Source organism: Dipodomys spectabilis, unplaced genomic scaffold (assembly GCF_019054845.1).
Source record: "Dipodomys spectabilis isolate Male_0828 unplaced genomic scaffold, ASM1905484v1 ptg000207l, whole genome shotgun sequence".
Lineage (NCBI taxonomy): Eukaryota > Metazoa > Chordata > Mammalia > Rodentia > Heteromyidae > Dipodomys > Dipodomys spectabilis.
Window position 1 is genome coordinate 4,806,552 of NW_024870884.1, and position 17,668 is coordinate 4,824,219.

The following is a 17,668-nucleotide window of genomic DNA, read 5'->3' on the forward strand; positions in this document are numbered from 1 at the left end:
GAGGATCAGGGTGGGAAGGTGTTCCCCCTCCCCTTCACCAAGGTGGCATCCAGTCAAATGATGTAATTCTACTACCTAAGAGCAAAAAGCCACAAGCCTCATTGACCTCATGCCACTGAATTTTTGCAGACAATCAGAGATGACCATCATCCAAGCTGTTTTGTCACTGAGTACACACAGACAGGCTCCCATCACCCACGCCTCTCAGTGTTTGTAAGTTTTACAAATATTATTAAATTACTCACGCGATATGATGAAACAAAACTGGAGACATTTTGTAGCTAAACAATTTTATTGGCTTTTTTTTGTGAAATAAAAAACACGAAAACAAACCACCATAGTTAAAGGCCATAATCAGCATCAACCAAATGAACCAGCCACTTGGTTACAGTAGCTGATAACAACACTAGTGGATATTATTGCTTATACCCCACGTTCATTTATATGTCCATTGTATTTTGGCAAGATTACAATCAAATGGAAGCTTTGGTTGTATAAATTCAACTATGACTACTCATTGAAAACTCAACCTCTATCATGATAGATGCCAATTCTCCTTGAGTATTGACATATATCCTCTATTCTGTTTCCTCCTTCCATTAATGATTTACATTCTTATTGAAAAAAGTTTAGGTGGATGCATTTGTCACCATCTCTCTCCCACTGTTCCCTCCCCTTGCCACGAGAAAGTGATACATTTGTGGACTTCTCTAAGCCCTCCTATCTGGTATGTTTCCAGTGCCAGGAATAAACGTCCACCTGTAATACAGACAGATCTTCAAATGCATATGGCATTTGAAGTGGTGTCTTTTTCATCTTTTGGAAAGTTAGAAAACAAAAAACAAACAAAACAAAAATAGCCCTTAGCATCAGTAAGTTGACCTTCTTCCAACAGAATGAGACCCAGTGACAACCCACAACATCCTGTGGCAGGTATGGGGGGGAGGGCTCTGCCCTTTACAATGCTTTGTGTGTGTGTGTGTGTGTGTGTGTGTGTGTGTGTGTGTGTGTGTGTGTGTGTGTGTGGTGTGTATCCTGTAACATCTTAATGTTCAGAGAAGCAATGATCTAAACTGCCTCTTGAAACCTCACCCACTCTCTACTCTACTTTCTATTTTAACACTGAAAATTCAGGACAAAGGGTCAGTACTAACTCACAATAGCACCATTTCCTAAGCTCTTGGTATTAGATTTCTTTCTGGGTTGGAGAAGGCAGGGACCCAGCCTCTAGCTTTGTGCTTTCATAGGCCCTGCTGTATTTCAGCAGGAGTGGGTGGTCTGCCATGGCCTCTTTCTGCAGTGACATGAATTTTTCCCTGGAAAGAGTTAAAATATGCATCTTTGTAACGTTGACTGCAGGTCAGAGACTTGAGGAAGCCTGTTTCTGGTGGTGAGAGGTGATCAGCCTGTAGGATGGTGGGACAAGTTTGGGGACCTTGTCCCTTGCTCATCTCAGTTCAAGTCAATGCAAAGTCTGCATGCAGAAGCATAGCAGGACCAAGGAACATCGAGAGCTACAAACCTAACACAGCAATCCAGATACCAATGCGTTAGCTCTAGCATTTCTTATGTAGTCAGGCCCACCAGTGAGTTTGCCCTGGATAATGCTGGGATTTAATAAGCCCTTCTAATGATTATAAAGATTATCTTGAATCTAGACATGTTAAACAACAGAATATTTGCTATCACTATATTTTACATGGCACATAGAACCATATAATTACTAGCACTTACACAGCAAATATTGTAAATACACATTCTTTGAGTAGAGTTGGTAATTATACCGATGTTATCCAGCAGCACAAAGATTAAGCACTTTCAGTTTGCGCTCTGCGGGATTTCAATCCAACCCATTACATCACAAAAAAAAAAAGGATAACCTTCTAATTATGTAATGATGCTTAACAACTTCATGGTCAATTTGTGGCCTGTAAAATAAAGTAATACATAGTATTTTCATTTCAACAAAATACAAGAGACCATATAAAAATAGTTTCCAATTTGGAATCTGAAACATGAAAGCTGGATTTTTTTTTTTTTTTTGTATAAAAAGAAACAAAATAACGGATTAAAGTTTATTAAGCCTCCCTAACAGAAAAATATACCTATCAGATTAAGGAATGCAGTGAGAGTCAGTTTCCCTTTTTTTTTGTTTTGTTTTGTTTTGTTTTGTCCAGGCTCATTGATGGTGAGCTTGTGCTTTGATCCTAAGGAAGAGAAATGCACAAAAGTGGAGAAGGTCAGTGCCTGAAACCTGAACTACAGTCATATCTCTAATCAGAAGACTAATTTTACAGTAGTGCTTTTAAAAGTGGAGTATCACATTTACTGGGTGTCTTCTCTCTTCCTCTTCAGGCCACTGCTGGAGATGAATTCCAGAAGCACCACTTTCGTCTTGAGTGATGTTTATTCAATGCGATATCTTCCTTCTCCCGCTCCCTTTTTACTCGTTGGTAGTGGTCTTCCTCCTTCAGGTACCACACTGGGGGCCAGCGGTGCCGTTCGAAGTACTCCTGGTTTTCTGGCAAGGGAAAGAGACTGATGGTCATGTCTGTCCATCACTACCTGTTCTATGCGGGAGGCCTCAAGTTCTATGTCAGTCACACTGTCTCATGTGGTGTGGGATAACTAGAGTCACTTGCAGACTGTGACACTCAAGTTTGTTGAGAGGTAGAATTTCTTGCCTGTAAGTCATGTAGCCAGGCAGCAGAGACTCAGAACTCAGAGAGTCTAAACTTGCTCCTGGGCAAAATCTCTGCATGCAGGGATTCTCCACAAGTTGTCTGCTCAGCAGGCTCCTCCCTCTGCCTCTCCCCCACACCCAGGGCCACCAGGAGGGAGGGGGTAAATGCATCTGTCAGGGAGGAGGAGAATGGGACGAACGGGGATTCCAACACACAGTCTCACCTGCGGATTTAGATTTGATTTCTTTGCGGAACTTGGAGCACACACTGTTGTAGTTGGTGCAGATGTGGTGCAAACACCAGGCAGCCAATTGGTTAGCATTGTGAAACTGCAGAAAAGGGATCAAAGGCGTTAATGCCTTTTCTTCTCTCTCTTTTTTCCTTCTGATTCTGGGGCCTGAACTCAGGGCCCAGGTGCTGCTGTCTGTTTGCTTTTTTTTGTTTTGCTCAAGGCTGCTACTCTGCCAATTGACTCATACTTATGGCTTTTCAGTGGCTAACTGGAAATAACAGTCTCACAGACTTTCCTTACCAGGCAGTCTTCTCAGATCTCAGCCACATGAGTAACTAAGATTACTGGTGTGAGACACTGGTGCCTATCTACATTTTTTTTTTTAAACTGAGACTTAAACCATTGTAGGAGTGAAGAGAAATAGTTATAGAACCCATTCATTAAATCTCTTTTGACTTCGCAGTTTAACACTGGCCATAACAATCAAGGGTAGTACCTGGCATGACCTCCTCCCTCAGGATAACCCAAAATTATCATTGCATCTCATCGGGAGATTAACGGACACTGCACCCTCCCACCCTTCCCTGCCACCTGGCCTGCTAGTGATATGCCACCGGGTGCCCTCTGGAAGACACCAGGCAGTAACAGAAAGCAGCGATGTCATCTCTGTTTAAGGAAGCTTGGGCAATGGAATACTTCGGGTCACATGTCAGAGCTCAACTTGCTGGGGCCAAAGATGAGAAAGAGGAGACTGCAGAACACATGATGACTGTTCTATACCTGTCCTTTGGTTACATAAGAAGAGCTGGCTTAGGGGCAGGCTGGAAGGCATCCAAACACTCCACCCATCCTTTCTTGGCAGACAGAGGCTCAGAGACGTGGTAGTTAAGGTTGCTGTGATCAAAAAAAGACCCAGTGCTCCCCCCCCCCCCCCCAGACACGAGCCAACACCCCCTTCATTTTGAAAGATCTGGCAGGATGTGTCTTATGCCCTTCTCAGACATTTCTTAGGCCAGATGAAATCTTGGACCCTCCTATGTGGTTCCCCTGTGGCTGGCATCTCTCCTGTGAAAAGCTAGCAATGCCTGATGCTTCCGAAGCCCACTCAAGGGAGTTGTAAGGTCACAGCTCCGACATCTGGGCTAGTTTAAGGCTGATGCTTCCAATTCTTTCTGGGAAGGCTGGACCAGCCCCACAGAGCTTCCCCCCTCTTTCTTAACGCAGTGAATCCATATTGTTCAAACCAACCTTCGCAGTAGTATTTACACCACAGAGATTGGAAAATACAACAGGTCAGGTTCCCATATCATCCTCAGTGAACTGTTAAGAGCACATCCCTGAGTACTGGCTAACAAATGAGTGAGGACGTGAGAGACTACATCCGAGCTCTTCCTGTGAAGGCTTGTCAGGGCTTAAGCAAGTAATCACACTGCCTTCCAGGGTGTGGGTGTGGCGGGGGCAGTGTGGGAGGCTGGGACAGATGGGAACACAGAGTAAACAAACACAACTTCAAATCATCACCCCAAGTGAACTGGTACTATTTGCAATTGTGACTCAGTTCCCTTTTCTTTATGATGACGGATACTTATTGGGCAATGTCCAAGTCAAATTGTATGTGTGTGTGTGTGTGGGGGGGGGTGCTTCAAAAACTCCCAATTTTCTTCTTTTCATACTTTACTGAGTGAACCTTTCAACAATTGTTTAGATCTTTAGTCTCAGATATGGTAGATAATGCCCCCACATTTCAGACCATAGACCACTAGTGTTGGCCGGGGCTTGCTGATTCTACTGCAATAGGGTATCTGTCAGTTTTTACTGCAGTCTTTAGCAGACTGGTTTTCATATTGGGTGTTTAAGCATTTGGGTTTGTTTCTCTCACTGCTTATGTTGCCTCAAGGGCAGAGAATCCCATTTGTAGGTACATGTCTTCCACCCAGTACCAGGAAGGTAAGTAACAAATATTTATTGAATGTTGGGTCAGAGTGAATAAGCTGCTCCAAGTCCTCTTTCACCTTTTTCCCCTTTGAATCTGAGCCATCTCCTCTGGCCACAGTTGGATGGCCTGCCTGACACCTGCTGCGTTGCCACTTTCTTCACCCTGGAATAATCTGCATTGCCACTTTCTTCACCCTGGGATAATCTACTCCCCCTTGAGAATTACTGGTTTAAATTGCCTAAGAGTTAACCAAAGCCCTACTACAGAGAAAGAACCAAGAAAGCCAAACTCAAAAGCACAAAAAAGGACTGCAGAATTTATCCTCCTTTCTCACCATTCCTCTGTCATACCAAGGAGAGATCCTTTTGCAGGTGAACCTTGGACTATGAGAGGCTCTGCTCTTCAGGGCTCTTTCTTGAACATTCTTTCCTTTTTGTTTGTGCAAATGTTCTGCAAGGTCTCAGAGGTTGTGACTCAGTATCCTCATTTCTTATGGGTAGACACCAAGGCAGAGCTTAGCTTTGTGCCTTGACCAAGTTACTTGATAAAAGATGAGCTGGAGCTAGGAGCTTCTTTAGAAGACCCTATGTTAATGTCTTGGATTTATGGATGTTGGTATGAACAAAAACTAATATGGAAAATCTAGAAAAAGCTCCAGCAAAATGTCCATTAATATAGGAGGAGTACATTTCTGGGCTTTCATGGAATTCTAGAAATTGTCTGTTCTTGGCCAAATACATGTTCAAGAAGGAAGAGAGACACCACCTCCTTCTGTTTTACTCCAGAGGTTTTCCTGTGCTTGTAGTCAGCTCCTTAGGGAACAATGGGACTGGTGTGGGTGTGGGGGTCCTTGTATTTTCAAAGGAAGCCCAGCAGGGCAAATGGTGCCTGAAATGTAAAACTCTCAGATCTTCTCAGTATACACAGGGGGCCTCTGTGACTCAGTGGTGACATCTTTATTTAGACAGATGCAATGATGGAATGTTTTATTTAAATGAACTAGTTGAACACACTTCAGAGGTAAAGGGAAAACTGCTACAAACCTGGGCCAGTTCCAAGTAAGAGAGCACTTCGCCATCGATGCCCACACCACTCACTGCGGCCTTGGTCAGCTCCTGAACGGCATGCTGCTCTGGGAAGAGAAGGACAGGGGGCAGTTAAATAGCACTCCACAGGCTAGGACTCTTACCCAACGGGCTGGTCTGCAATTTCTTAAGAGAAAGACTATAAGGAACACGGACTGCTAAGGGCAGGTGCCTATACTGAATGTAGACTAGATTCTGATGGGGGGTGGGGGCTTTTTGTATGCTACTGCACCATCATCTTTGGGAACTCTTATCTGGGCTTCTGAAGTAGCCCATTTTCCCCAGATCTGCACTGCCCTTGGGCCAAAGAAGACTGCTTCAGATAATCAATGGTGGATGAAATTAAAGTTCAACTCCTCAGTGACACCAGGCACATTAATTACTCAAAAGTCCACATGTCTTCTACACTGGGTGATGCAGGTATGGAACTTTTATAACCATGCAAGATAGTTCTACTGGACAGTGTGGCTCCAGACTGTCCAGCAGCTTCCAGGAATTCTCTAGACATGTTCATGTTCAACAGTTTTGGTAATTATCTCTATTCAGTGAGTTAGATAGGTGAATGTATACATCTCAGTGAGTTAGATAGGTGAATGTATACCTCTGTATCAGCAGTGTATACCTCTGTATCAGAATGTATACCTCTGTATCAGGCATGGCATATTGTTCAACCTCTTAGGCTACAAAGGTGGGAGAGAGTTTCAATTAGATGTTACAAAAATCCAGTTGGGATAACTACGATTGCCGCTTGGGAATCTGTATCCAACTGTTGTAAGCTGAATGCAGAATTGTGGTTCTAAGGCTGAGATGTTTCTTGCCTGTGTTGGGGGTTGTCTCCTGCTTCTGGAATTGGCATGTATGTATCGACTCTTGATCCTGCATTTCTTTCTTTTTTCTTTTTTGCCAGTCCTGGGGCTTGAACTCAGGACCTGAGCTTCTTTTTGCTCAAGGCTAGCACTCTACTACTTGAGCCAAAGTGCCACTTCTGGCTTTTTCATGCATGCTGAGCAAACACTCTACCACTATGCCACATTCCTAGCCCAGTCTTGCATTTCTTGTTCCTCAATGCTGATGTCATCTCTAGCATAGGACTTGTTCTAATCTAATATTCACATGTTCCTCATTTTAGTGCACTTCACTGGATTGCACTTTGGAGATAATGGCAAGACTTTGTCAAGCAAGTCTGTTTGTGCCATTTTTCAATTTATGTCTTAGTTACACATGTTGGTACTTCTTGGAGTATTTCAAACACTTTCATCATTATATCACATCTGTTCTGGTGTAATTAACGTAATTGCTTTCAGGCACCAGAGACTGGACCCATGGAAGATGGTGAACTTTCATAGACACTTGTTGCATGTGTTCTAATTGCTCCACTGATGAGCTTATTTCTCTAAGTTTCTCTTCTTTCCTTATGCCTCTTTATGACATATAGCACTGAAATTAGGCTAATTAATAAGCCCCATGGATTATAAGTCTTCAAATGAAAGAAATTGTCATATATCTCTCACTGTCAGTCAAAAGCTAGAAATGATTGCTATTTAGTGGGAAAGCTATGTAAAAAGCTAGGACAGGTCTAAAGCTAGGCTTCTTCTACTACAGAGTTAAGTTATGATTGTGAAAGAGAAGTTCTTGAGAGAAATAAAAAGTGCCACTCCAGTGAGCAGCACACAAATATTAAGAAAGAGAAATAGCTGCTTTGGAGAAAGTTTTAGTGGCCTGAAATGATAATCAAACCAAGCACAATATTTCCTTAAGCCAAAGGCTATTCTAAAACAATACTCAATACCCTTTGGTTCCATGAAGGCTAAGAATGTTGAGGGAACTGTGGCTAAAAAGGTAGAAGCCAGCAGAGGCGGGTTCCTAAGGTTTAAGAAAACAGATAACTCCATAAAACGGATAAATGCTGGTGTAGAAGCTGCAGCAAGTTATCCAAAATATCTAGACAATACCCTTAGTGAATTAAAGGTAGCTATACACCACAGATTTTCAATGGAGACAAAGAGCCTGAAATGATGGGATACCATTAAGTACTTCCATAACTAGAGAGAAGTCTGTGCTTGGCTCTAAAGCTTCAATAGACAAGAAGAGTCTCTTGTTAAAAGGGCTAATATAGCTGGTAACTTTTAAGTTGAAGTCAGTACTCACTTTCTACTTGGAAAACTATTGGACCCTTAAGATCTACACTATTTGCTCTGCCTGTGCACTATGAACAGAATAGTAAAGTCTGGGTGACAGCATATCTATTTGCAACACAGCTTCCTGAGTGTTTTAAGTCTACTCTTGAGACTTACTTATCAGAGAAAAGCTACCTTTAAAAAATATATGTGCTTGCTTATTTGCAATGCACCTGGCCATCTAAGAGATCTAACAAAGACATACGATTTTAGAGGGATAATTTTACCTTTCAAATCTTATGATTTAAGAAATCTATGTAAGTAAGGCTATAGTTGTTGAAGGTAGTGATTCCTCTGATGGATCTGAGCAAAAGAAATTGAAACTTTCTGGAAAGCATTCACTCTACATGCCATTAAGAACACTTGTGAGTCATGGGGAGAGGCCAAAATATCAACCTTAAAGGCATTTGGAAGTCTTCCATGAGAACTTCCAGATGTCAGTGGGGGAAGCAACTGCAGACGTGGTGGAAATTGCAAGATAGATAGAATGAGGAGTGGGAGAACTGTCTAAGAGGACTAGAGCCTGAATTGCTTCCATCTTGGGATGCAACATTAACATATAATGTGTTGCTGCTTACTGATGAGCTAAGAAAGCAGTTGGTCCAGTCAGAAATTACTCTTGGATAAAACGCTGGAAACACTGGTGCAATGACATCATATCTGAATATTACATAAACTAAGTGTTAAAAAGGAGGCAGGGATTGGAGAAATGGGCTTCAGATTTTTTGTTTTTGTTTTTGAAAAAACAAGCTACAAGTAATCTTTTGTGAAAGGAAGGATCAATGTATGCGGCAAACTTCAGTGCCAACTTTTAAGAAATTGGCACGGCCACCGTAAACTTGGAACCACTTCTTTGCCTTGACCAGCCAGCAGGCATAAGGGAGACTCTCCGTTAGCAAAAAGATTACAACTAGTTGAGTGCTCACACAATTGTTCAGCATTTTAAAAGAGCAATCTTTATTTTATAATTGAGGTATATACTTTTATAGAAGATTCAATACACTGTCATGCTTAAGATTACAATATTATAGTGCAGATGTCACTTCAATATTTCCCATGAAACCAGAAAAAGTTCACAATTGACTTTAATGTGATATTTGCCTTTCCTTTTCTTTCTTTCTTTCTCTTTCTTTCTTTCTTTCTCCTTCCTTCCTTCCTTCCTTCCTTCCTTCCTTCCTTCCTTCCTTCCTTCCTTCCTTCCTTCCTTCCTTCCTTCCTTCCTTCCTTCCTTCCTTCCTTCCTTCCTTCCTTCCTTCCTTCCTTCCTTCCTTCCTTCCTTCCTTCCTTCCTTCCTTCCTTTTGCCAGTCTTGGGGCTTAAACTCAGGGTCTGGGCACTGTCTCTGAGCTTCTTTGGTTCATGGCTAGCACTCTACCACTTAAGCCACAGCCCTATTTCTGGACTTTTCTGTTTATGTGGTACTAAGGAATCGAACCCACGGCTTAATGCATGCTAGGCAAGCACTCTACCACTAAGCCACATTTCCAGCCCCAATAATTTTTTAGAATCCAGAGTACTGATTGCTACTTTCCTTCCTTTTTTTTGTCAATTGTGGGACTTGAACTCTGGACCTGGGCACTGTCTCTCAGCTCTTCAGCTCAAGATTAGCGCTCTACCACTTGAGTCACAGTGCCACTTCCAGTGATATTTGCTTTATTGCAAACTGAATGCTTTAGTTTTTTTTTTTCTTTTCTGTCAGTTGTGGGGCCTGAACTCTGGTCCTGGGTGCTGTCCTTCAGCTGTTCAGCTCAAGGCTAGAGCTCCACCACTTGAGCCACTTCTGGCTTTTTCTGTTTATGTGGCACTAAGGAATTGAACCCAGGGCCTCATGCATGCAAGGCAAGCACTCTACCACTGAGCCACCTTCCCAGCCCTGAATGTTCTAGTTTTATAAAACAGTTATTGTTTATGCAATACCTTGGAGGTAAGTTTGTATTGTTCAAATCAAGGCTACTTCTTGTTCTGGCTCTATGCACTTCTTAGTCTTATGTCTTCATCTGATTAGTCTGCATGGAAGCTAAAATGCTATGGTTCCTTTGCTATAACCCTCCTCAGCTGGACTGAAAACCATTTGAAACTCAATTTCCCAGAAAAGTTACCAGGGTTCTTTAATTTTAAGTAACTGCATCATCACTTGACGTTCATTTCACACTAGCTTCTAAAACGTTTTCTCTCCAGAAATTGAGGTTTAAATACTCCATAAAGATGTTCTAAATACTGTGCAGGAGACTGTGCAGTCAAATAATATAAATGATTCAAGGAATTTTCTTGGAAAGCTGTTTATTAAATAATCGTAATGGCAACAACATTTATAAAAGTAACAAAGAAACCTGGAGTTCACTCAAGAAGTTTCTTTGGGTCCGTTATTATTTTTTTTAATGGAGAACTCAATCCTATGTTATCCATGCCAGTTGTAATATTTAAGCAAAAAGTGGTACAAAACCATGACTGGTCAACAAATCCTGTTTGGCACACTTGTCAAAATTGCTTTTGGTCATTTCAAATTACCCTCAAAGGACAAACACTTGTAAAATCTGTGGATAGTTAGATGGGCTGGAACTCATACTTGGGGAAAATCTTCTAGAGTTAGTGTTTAAAACTTTGAGTAGTTTAAGTCACTTAGATCTAGGGTTCAGGTATATTGATTTAAAAGACCTAAAGAAATACAATAGTGATGCTTCAAATTTTTCTATTGAGGAAAAAGTAGGGTGAAGGACTTTGATTTCCAGTTGGTTAGTGAATAGTAGAAACCTGGAAGACAGGGGATTTCATTTTTATCTAAAATCTTGCCAGGCCATGAACTGTGCATGGGACGGGCTGGTCTGTACTATCCTTATTTCCATTTGCTTAGATATTCAGTTAGAATTTATGTAGGGAAACAAGGGAACAAGGCAGGAACTGTCTTGCTCTGCGGTCATAGTTACTAGGATCAATCCAATATAGTGAAAAACACCCACTTTGCCCATTGACCCCACTGAGGGATGAAGAGTTTATTTTTTGAAAAGATATTTAAATGCCCACCTTCTATATAGACTTGCTTCTGCTTAACCAACTGAACATATTTGGAATCACAGATAAGACTTTTGAAGTTAAGCCAAATCTTCCTTTTTCTCCTTTTTCCCCCCTCAAAATGAAGGTGACAGTGTGTCAGAACATTTTCTAAAACAGCTTTAAGCAAACCACTTACATAAGTGCTTATTATGTGCCAGACACTGTTCTCAGGGCTTTACATATAATTCATTTAATCTTCCTAAAAACTCTATGGCAGTTAATATGAGCCTCAATTTAAAACGGGGGAACCCTGAGATGCATGGCTCAGGTTAGCTAAAGACCAATGTCTTTGAATAGAAGGGTCAGATCTGGAAGCGGGCAATCTGGCTCTGTTCTAACCTAAGGCATCTCCTGGCTTAAATACCATGCCTATGTACACGTTTTGATGATACTGTTGACAGGATACTTTTATTGAAAACTCCCCAGTCCACCAATGATTTCACAGGATATAGCATGTGCCTCCAGGAGGGGGGTCTTATGTTATTCCCTTTTATATTTGCTTCACCAAACAGGGCCTGCTCCCAAATAGGTGCTTATGAATGCTGTGTTGGATTAGAGTCTGATAGATTTGATCAGCTTGTATCACCTATGTAAGACAGTTCCATTTGTGGGAGGAGGGGATGAAAACAAATTTTGCTTCCCTGGAAATCTTAGTTTTTGTTTACATGCTTTCCCCCCCCCCCTCTGATAAATGTGACAGTCAGACACTGCACAACCCAAGCCATCAGCCTTACCTGCGAGGGCAACCAAGTGTGGCAGGCAAAATCTGTTTGCCAAGGCAATTAGTTCCAGTGGATCCAGATCCAAGGTGGGGGACAACTGCTTGGTATAGAGATAATCCAACACTGCTTGCATTGACATCTTGTTTATGTTCGGGAGATATACCTGAAATATTATAGGCAAAGCTGAATTCTGCTGGAGAAAGTTTTAGACTCTGCTGCTTATAAATATCCCAACACTGTGAATCCATGCTGGCAAGTCTCAGATACCTGCTTTGAGACGACACATAGAAGCCACCCAATATTTATGGGTGTAAACACAACAGTTTGATTTGTAGATGACAATGGAGTGGCGCTGCCTGACAAAGCCTGATTTGGAATTTTTTAAATGGCTATCTGGATGTGTAAATCAGACAAATGGGTTGTAAATGTATGGTGACATTTCGGCCTTCCTTGCCAAGTAGCCGAGAACTCTCTATTGTGGAGAAAGAAATCTCCTAGCAACATGACAGGTGTTGGGGGAGCTGCAATCTGCTCTGTTGCCAACACAGGACGAAGCCTGGCTCTTTTAAGATGTCCAAATAGAGAAAGAACAACTGCTTCTGTAGCCATAGTGACTGGCTTGTTTTTGATGTCCTGTTAGTAATATTAATATCATATACACATTCTGTTATTTTGTTTTCCTGCAACCACATGGACTCAGAACTCCTGGAACATGATTAGGTCTCTGTGAATTCATAGTATCCAAAGGACATCTGGGGTTGGGTCGGTTGGTTGGGATGGTTCACCGTTTCTTATAGGATTCCTCAGGTCTTTTCCCTGAGTGTCTGGGGCACTATTGACATAAAGGTAATGGTAGGGGCAGGGAATGCCTGGGAAATTCAGTTCTAGATGGGTGGGCCTGGGTCAATTTGTGTGTACATTCTTTACTTTCCCTAATTAACCCTGTGAGACAGGCCTTGTGGTACTACAGAATAGTACCACTTGGCCTTTCTGTTGGAATGTGGATGACGACAAAAGTGAACCTTACTAGAAGACCTTCTCCACACCAGCCACTGTGCTGAGCTTTCCATATATCTCATTTGGTCCTTGTATCCACACTAGGAGGAAGGCTATTTTGATTTCACAGAAAAGGAAATTGAAGTTCAGGAACAGTAAGTCATATTTCAAAGGTCACAGAGCCAGGAAGTAGTGACTGGGATTTAAGCTCAGGAAATAAAATTCTGGTGTCTGTTCTGAGTTGCTGTGTAGTACCAGAAGTCCTTACTGGCAATGGTTTGGGTTATAGAACAATGAAGTATTGTTTCAGGAATGGTTTTTAACATTGAGACCTTTCTCCTCCCCTCTTCCTGTTCCCCCCTTCCCCCTCCCTCCCCTTCTCTCTTCCCTCTTCCCTCTTTTTCTCCCTTCTTTCCTTCCTCCAGTTTCTGGGTTTTGAAAGTTATCTGAATTTTTAGGATTGTTTGCTAAGAGTGTTTCCTAATTCATCCCTCAAAGAAAAAATAAATTCCCATTAGAAATACAAATGTGAAAATGGATATCTTAAGTGAAAAAGAAGTTATTTCTGGCAACAGGATTCCAGTGAGTGGTCCCATTCTAATACTGCCCGTGTCCTCAATGTTCTGATGTTTGTCACTACCCAAGAGACACTCTTTCCCTTTTTCCTTCATAAGTTTTTGAAAGGATGCTTCTGTTAGGCAAATAGTCGGGTACCATCAACAGTAACCATCACAGGAGAAGAATGGAAATGTCAACAGCGACTAGAATTCTTTGGGTACAACTGGCTGATGGAATTTCATGCTCAATTTTGTTACTTGGTCCTATGGGTTTCTCTTTTGAATGGCTTGAATCTTCATGCTGCAGGTCTACGAAGTGCATGACCTAGTCCTTATGAAGCAGGGATGTTGGAGCTGGCTGGTGCCATCTTGGCCATGTAGTGGATAGGGAATTGAGTTTAACTGGCACCAGCTTGTTTTCATGGTGGAAGAAGGGTAAGTCCCACCTCCCAGGTGAATTCCAAGAGGCAGGAGCAGACACTTGGACAATAGGTTACTGGGCCTGTCAGTCCTGTGCTTTGAACTCGAGAGACACTGGAATTTCCTGTGACCCTGCTCCCTGTCCTTGACTCTATGTAGGCCCCGAACAGCTCAGTTGGGATGCCATGTGCTAAGTCTCCTATATCTCCTGGCTTTCCTTTGGTCAACATGGCATCCCATTTAAGCTCTCCATTGGAGTTGATCTGATTTGTTGATATTGTTTTTCTGCTCTTTCTTTCCTCTCCTGCTCTCATGGCTCAGTTTTTTTTTTGGACAGTGTTAAGTGTATTTCCAGGGCTGCAGGTGACAAGAATCCATTTGCAGTCACCAGCTTTCTAATAAAGACTCCCAATTTGACCTCTCAAAATGTGGCTTCTGTTTTCTCTCGCTGTGCATCATTTCAGGATGGCACACTAACCAGGTGGCCACCTCTAGGAAGGTTAAAAAAAAAAAAACACACAAACACAAAATAAAAACATGTGTACGTTCACATTTGTTGCCAAGTTTTTGTTTTGGTCACCTCGAATGCGCAGTTTAATCTGGAGAAGATTACAGTCCATTCTGTGAAGGGATAAAGGCGATTAGTATTCGAGAGGTCAGTGCTGACAGTGTCTCTTTGTGCCTGGGTTCCTGACCTTGATCAACTTTGCTCTGCCCAGTTAACAGCAGGCTCTCCGCTGAACCATCAGCAGAGGCATTTCAGTATGCTGGAACATGACCAGGAGCTAGCTTCCCAGATCTTTGTCTCTGACAACTGCAGTCAATAAAATGGCAATTGGAGGAGGTTTTTACTAATCAGTGGTTACCACAAAATTTCCTCGGAAGTAAAAGGAAAGGAATATAATCCGCATCCACCATGACTGGTGGCAGGCACTCATTTACTTAAGGCTTAGAAGTGCTTGACAAGAACTGACTTGCACACTGCGTGGTATTACTGGGTCTTCCAGATGGAGATTGGAGCTCAGAAAGGTTAAGTCAGTTATCCGAGGCCATCAACTTGTAAGTGAAGGAGTTGTTATTTAAGTTCCGTAATGCTTAAGTAGTTACCCTCGCAGAGCCGGACCATCTAATAAAAGCCCTCAATCCCACTGACCACACGCGAGACTCAGCATAGTTACAAGTGAGAAGCTCCTGATTTATAGAGCTTGTCAGACACCAGAATTTGTCATTGGGATAATTCTAACATTTCTCCTCTAAAACAGCAGACAGCCTTGTGCTGGGAGCTGGCTTAGGAGAAGCTCAAGTTTGTTCTGGAAGCAGGAGGGTGCCCTAGTGACCTTCTCCACCCCAGCCATCCCAGGCTTGTGATTCTAGGATTGGTTCCCCACTTAGGGATGCAAATGCAGGGTCCCAGGTCACAATGGGACAGCTCAGATTTCCCATAAGCACCCCTTTTGAAAAGTTAGCTATTGTTTTCTGTATTTCTTTTGAAAGTTCAGAGAGATGCTGAGATAAGCAGAACAAGCTTCTTAGGACAATAAACTTGATGGGGTGTCCCCGTGCTTTCTTATTTTCTTATTTTTTAAAGAGGTTAAAAAATAGTTGCAAAACTCAACAAAAGTCCTTGTTGGCTCCTAGACTAAAGTTAGAAGTGCCTGAATACAATTGTTTTCCAACAGAGTTTAGAAAAAGATAAGGGCAGTGTTTCCGAGATACTGCTTGCTCTGTTCTAAGAGCACAAGTCCTTTTGGAACTTCTGTGGCCAAAGAACGCTTTACTTTTGTGAACTGGAAAATCATCATTGTCTCTTGTGTTCTGGACTTTTTTTTTTTTTTTGGTCAGTCGTGGGCCTTGAACTCTGGGCCTGGACGCTGTCCCTCAGCTCTTCAGCTCAAGGGTAGCGCTCTACCACTTGAGCCACAGCGCCACTTCCGGTTTTCTGGTGGTTTATTGGAGATAAGAGTTTCACGGTGTTTCCTTCCCGGGCTGGCTTTGAACTGTGATTCTCAGATCTCAGCCTCCTAAGTAACTAGGATTACAGGCGTGAGCCACCGGTGCCCGGCTCTGGATTTTTTTTTTTTTTTTTTGCACTAGGGATTGGTCTCAGAGCCTCACACTTTCAAGTACTCTACCACTTGAGTCATACCTTTGGTTCTTTTTGAGTTTTTATTTTGTTTGTTTTCTAGGCAGGGTTTTGAGCATTTGCTTAGGCCTTCCTCAGACTGAGATGCTTCTACATCTGCCTCCTGAGTAGTCAGTATTAAAGGGAGGTGTTACTATGCCCAGGTCATACATAATTTTGGTATCATATTGTGACCTTTTGTGAACAGTATAGCTGACCAGGCCTCATGGTTGAGAAAATATGTAAATATGAAAATATAAGTTGCATGTCAAGCACACATGTGCTCAATAGAATGACCAAGGAGAATATGTAGCTCCTTAAGCTACAGAATTATCCAAAGGAGATCTACAACTCAAAGATGGCTCGAGGAGCTATTTCACGGAAGTAGTTGAGAAATGAGATCAGCTGGATAAACACTTTTCCTAAGCAGACACACACATTAGTAAGGTTGCCACTAGTCATTTAATAAGACACCTACCTCACTTTTGGCACTTTCCACAAAGGATCCCCCAAACATGGCGGCCATCCACTCACAGCTACAGATCAGCAGTGGCTTGTGGGCACTGATGGCTCCATCATCCAAGGTAAATGTCACGTCTGCCAAAGAATCAACGAATGAGCCAGCTTTGCTGATAGTTCAAGCCATGACTTCTGCTCTACCCACATCCACTAACCTCTATCTGCCACTCTTCTGTATCTACTCACTGATGGTTTCAGCCTCCACTTTTGGCACAGCCATCTCTCACATTAAGAAACAGACATTTCAAATGCACTACAACCAAAATTCTCTGAACCAAATGTCACAGAGTAGGAAAAACTTCATACATGAAGAACAGTGGACCAGAAGTGTTTTGGGATTTTGAATTTGTTCAGACTTTGTTTTATCTGCATATACATAATAACATCCTATTGATGTGAAATGTTTAAATACAAAATTCACTTATGTGTCAGAGTCATGTAGCCCAAAGGCAATTAATTAGCCATTTAATTAATTTGATTGTACTAGGTTGGAAATCAGGGCCTTGTACTTGATAAGCAAGCACTCTACCACAGAGTACCATGGACTCAGCCTGTGAAGGTAATTTTAGACATTATTTTTTATGTATCTACATTTGACTGTGACCTATCAAATGAAGACACATGGAGAACTTTCCACTCTTTGCCTCTGGGAAGTTCTGGCCTTTGGTACATTTCTGATTTTGAATTTTCAGACTAGGGATATTCAGTCTATACAAGGATAGTTTATTTATCCGTTAGTAACATTTTGCAATGTTTGATTCTAGGTATATGTGTGTAGAGTTTTTAAGAGATAATATGACACTTCTAAGTACTTTATTATAAACTTTCTAAAAATAAGAATATTATCTAACATAATATAAATATATGGACATATAATTATTTCACCTAAGAAAACTGAACATAATTCCTTAATGTTATTCACTAGCTAGCTCAAATTCAAATTTCCCTAATCATCTTTAAAGTTTATTTCATTTTTTTTGTGTGTGTGCCAGTCCAAGGGCTTGAGTTCAGGGTTTGGGGGCTGTCCCTGAATTTCTTTTACTCTACTTTCTAGCACTCTAACATTTGAGCCACAGTTCCAGTTCTGGCTATTTCTGAGTAGTGTATTGGAGGTAAGAGTCTCACAGACTTTCCTGTCTGGGCTAGATTCAAACCACAATCCCAAGAG

General features: G+C 41.8%; 1 protein-coding gene across 4 annotated transcripts in view; it reads right to left on the minus strand.

Moving 5' to 3' along the window:
- Positions 1-273: 273 nt before the first annotated feature.
- Rhobtb1 (Rho related BTB domain containing 1) overlaps positions 274-17,668 on the minus strand; it is a 110,782-nt gene continuing 93,387 nt past the window's right edge. For all 4 annotated transcript variants that reach the window (XM_042696457.1, XM_042696456.1, XM_042696454.1 and 1 more), the window contains 5 exons: positions 16,460-16,578; positions 11,899-12,049; positions 5,896-5,984; positions 2,908-3,013; positions 274-2,521 (listed from right to left, as the gene is read on the minus strand). In XM_042696457.1, coding sequence (XP_042552391.1) covers positions 2,352-2,521; positions 2,908-3,013; positions 5,896-5,984; positions 11,899-12,049; positions 16,460-16,578 — 635 coding nt within the window. In that variant the 3' untranslated portion in view covers positions 274-2,351. The remainder of the gene's footprint in view (positions 2,522-2,907; positions 3,014-5,895; positions 5,985-11,898; positions 12,050-16,459; positions 16,579-17,668) is intronic.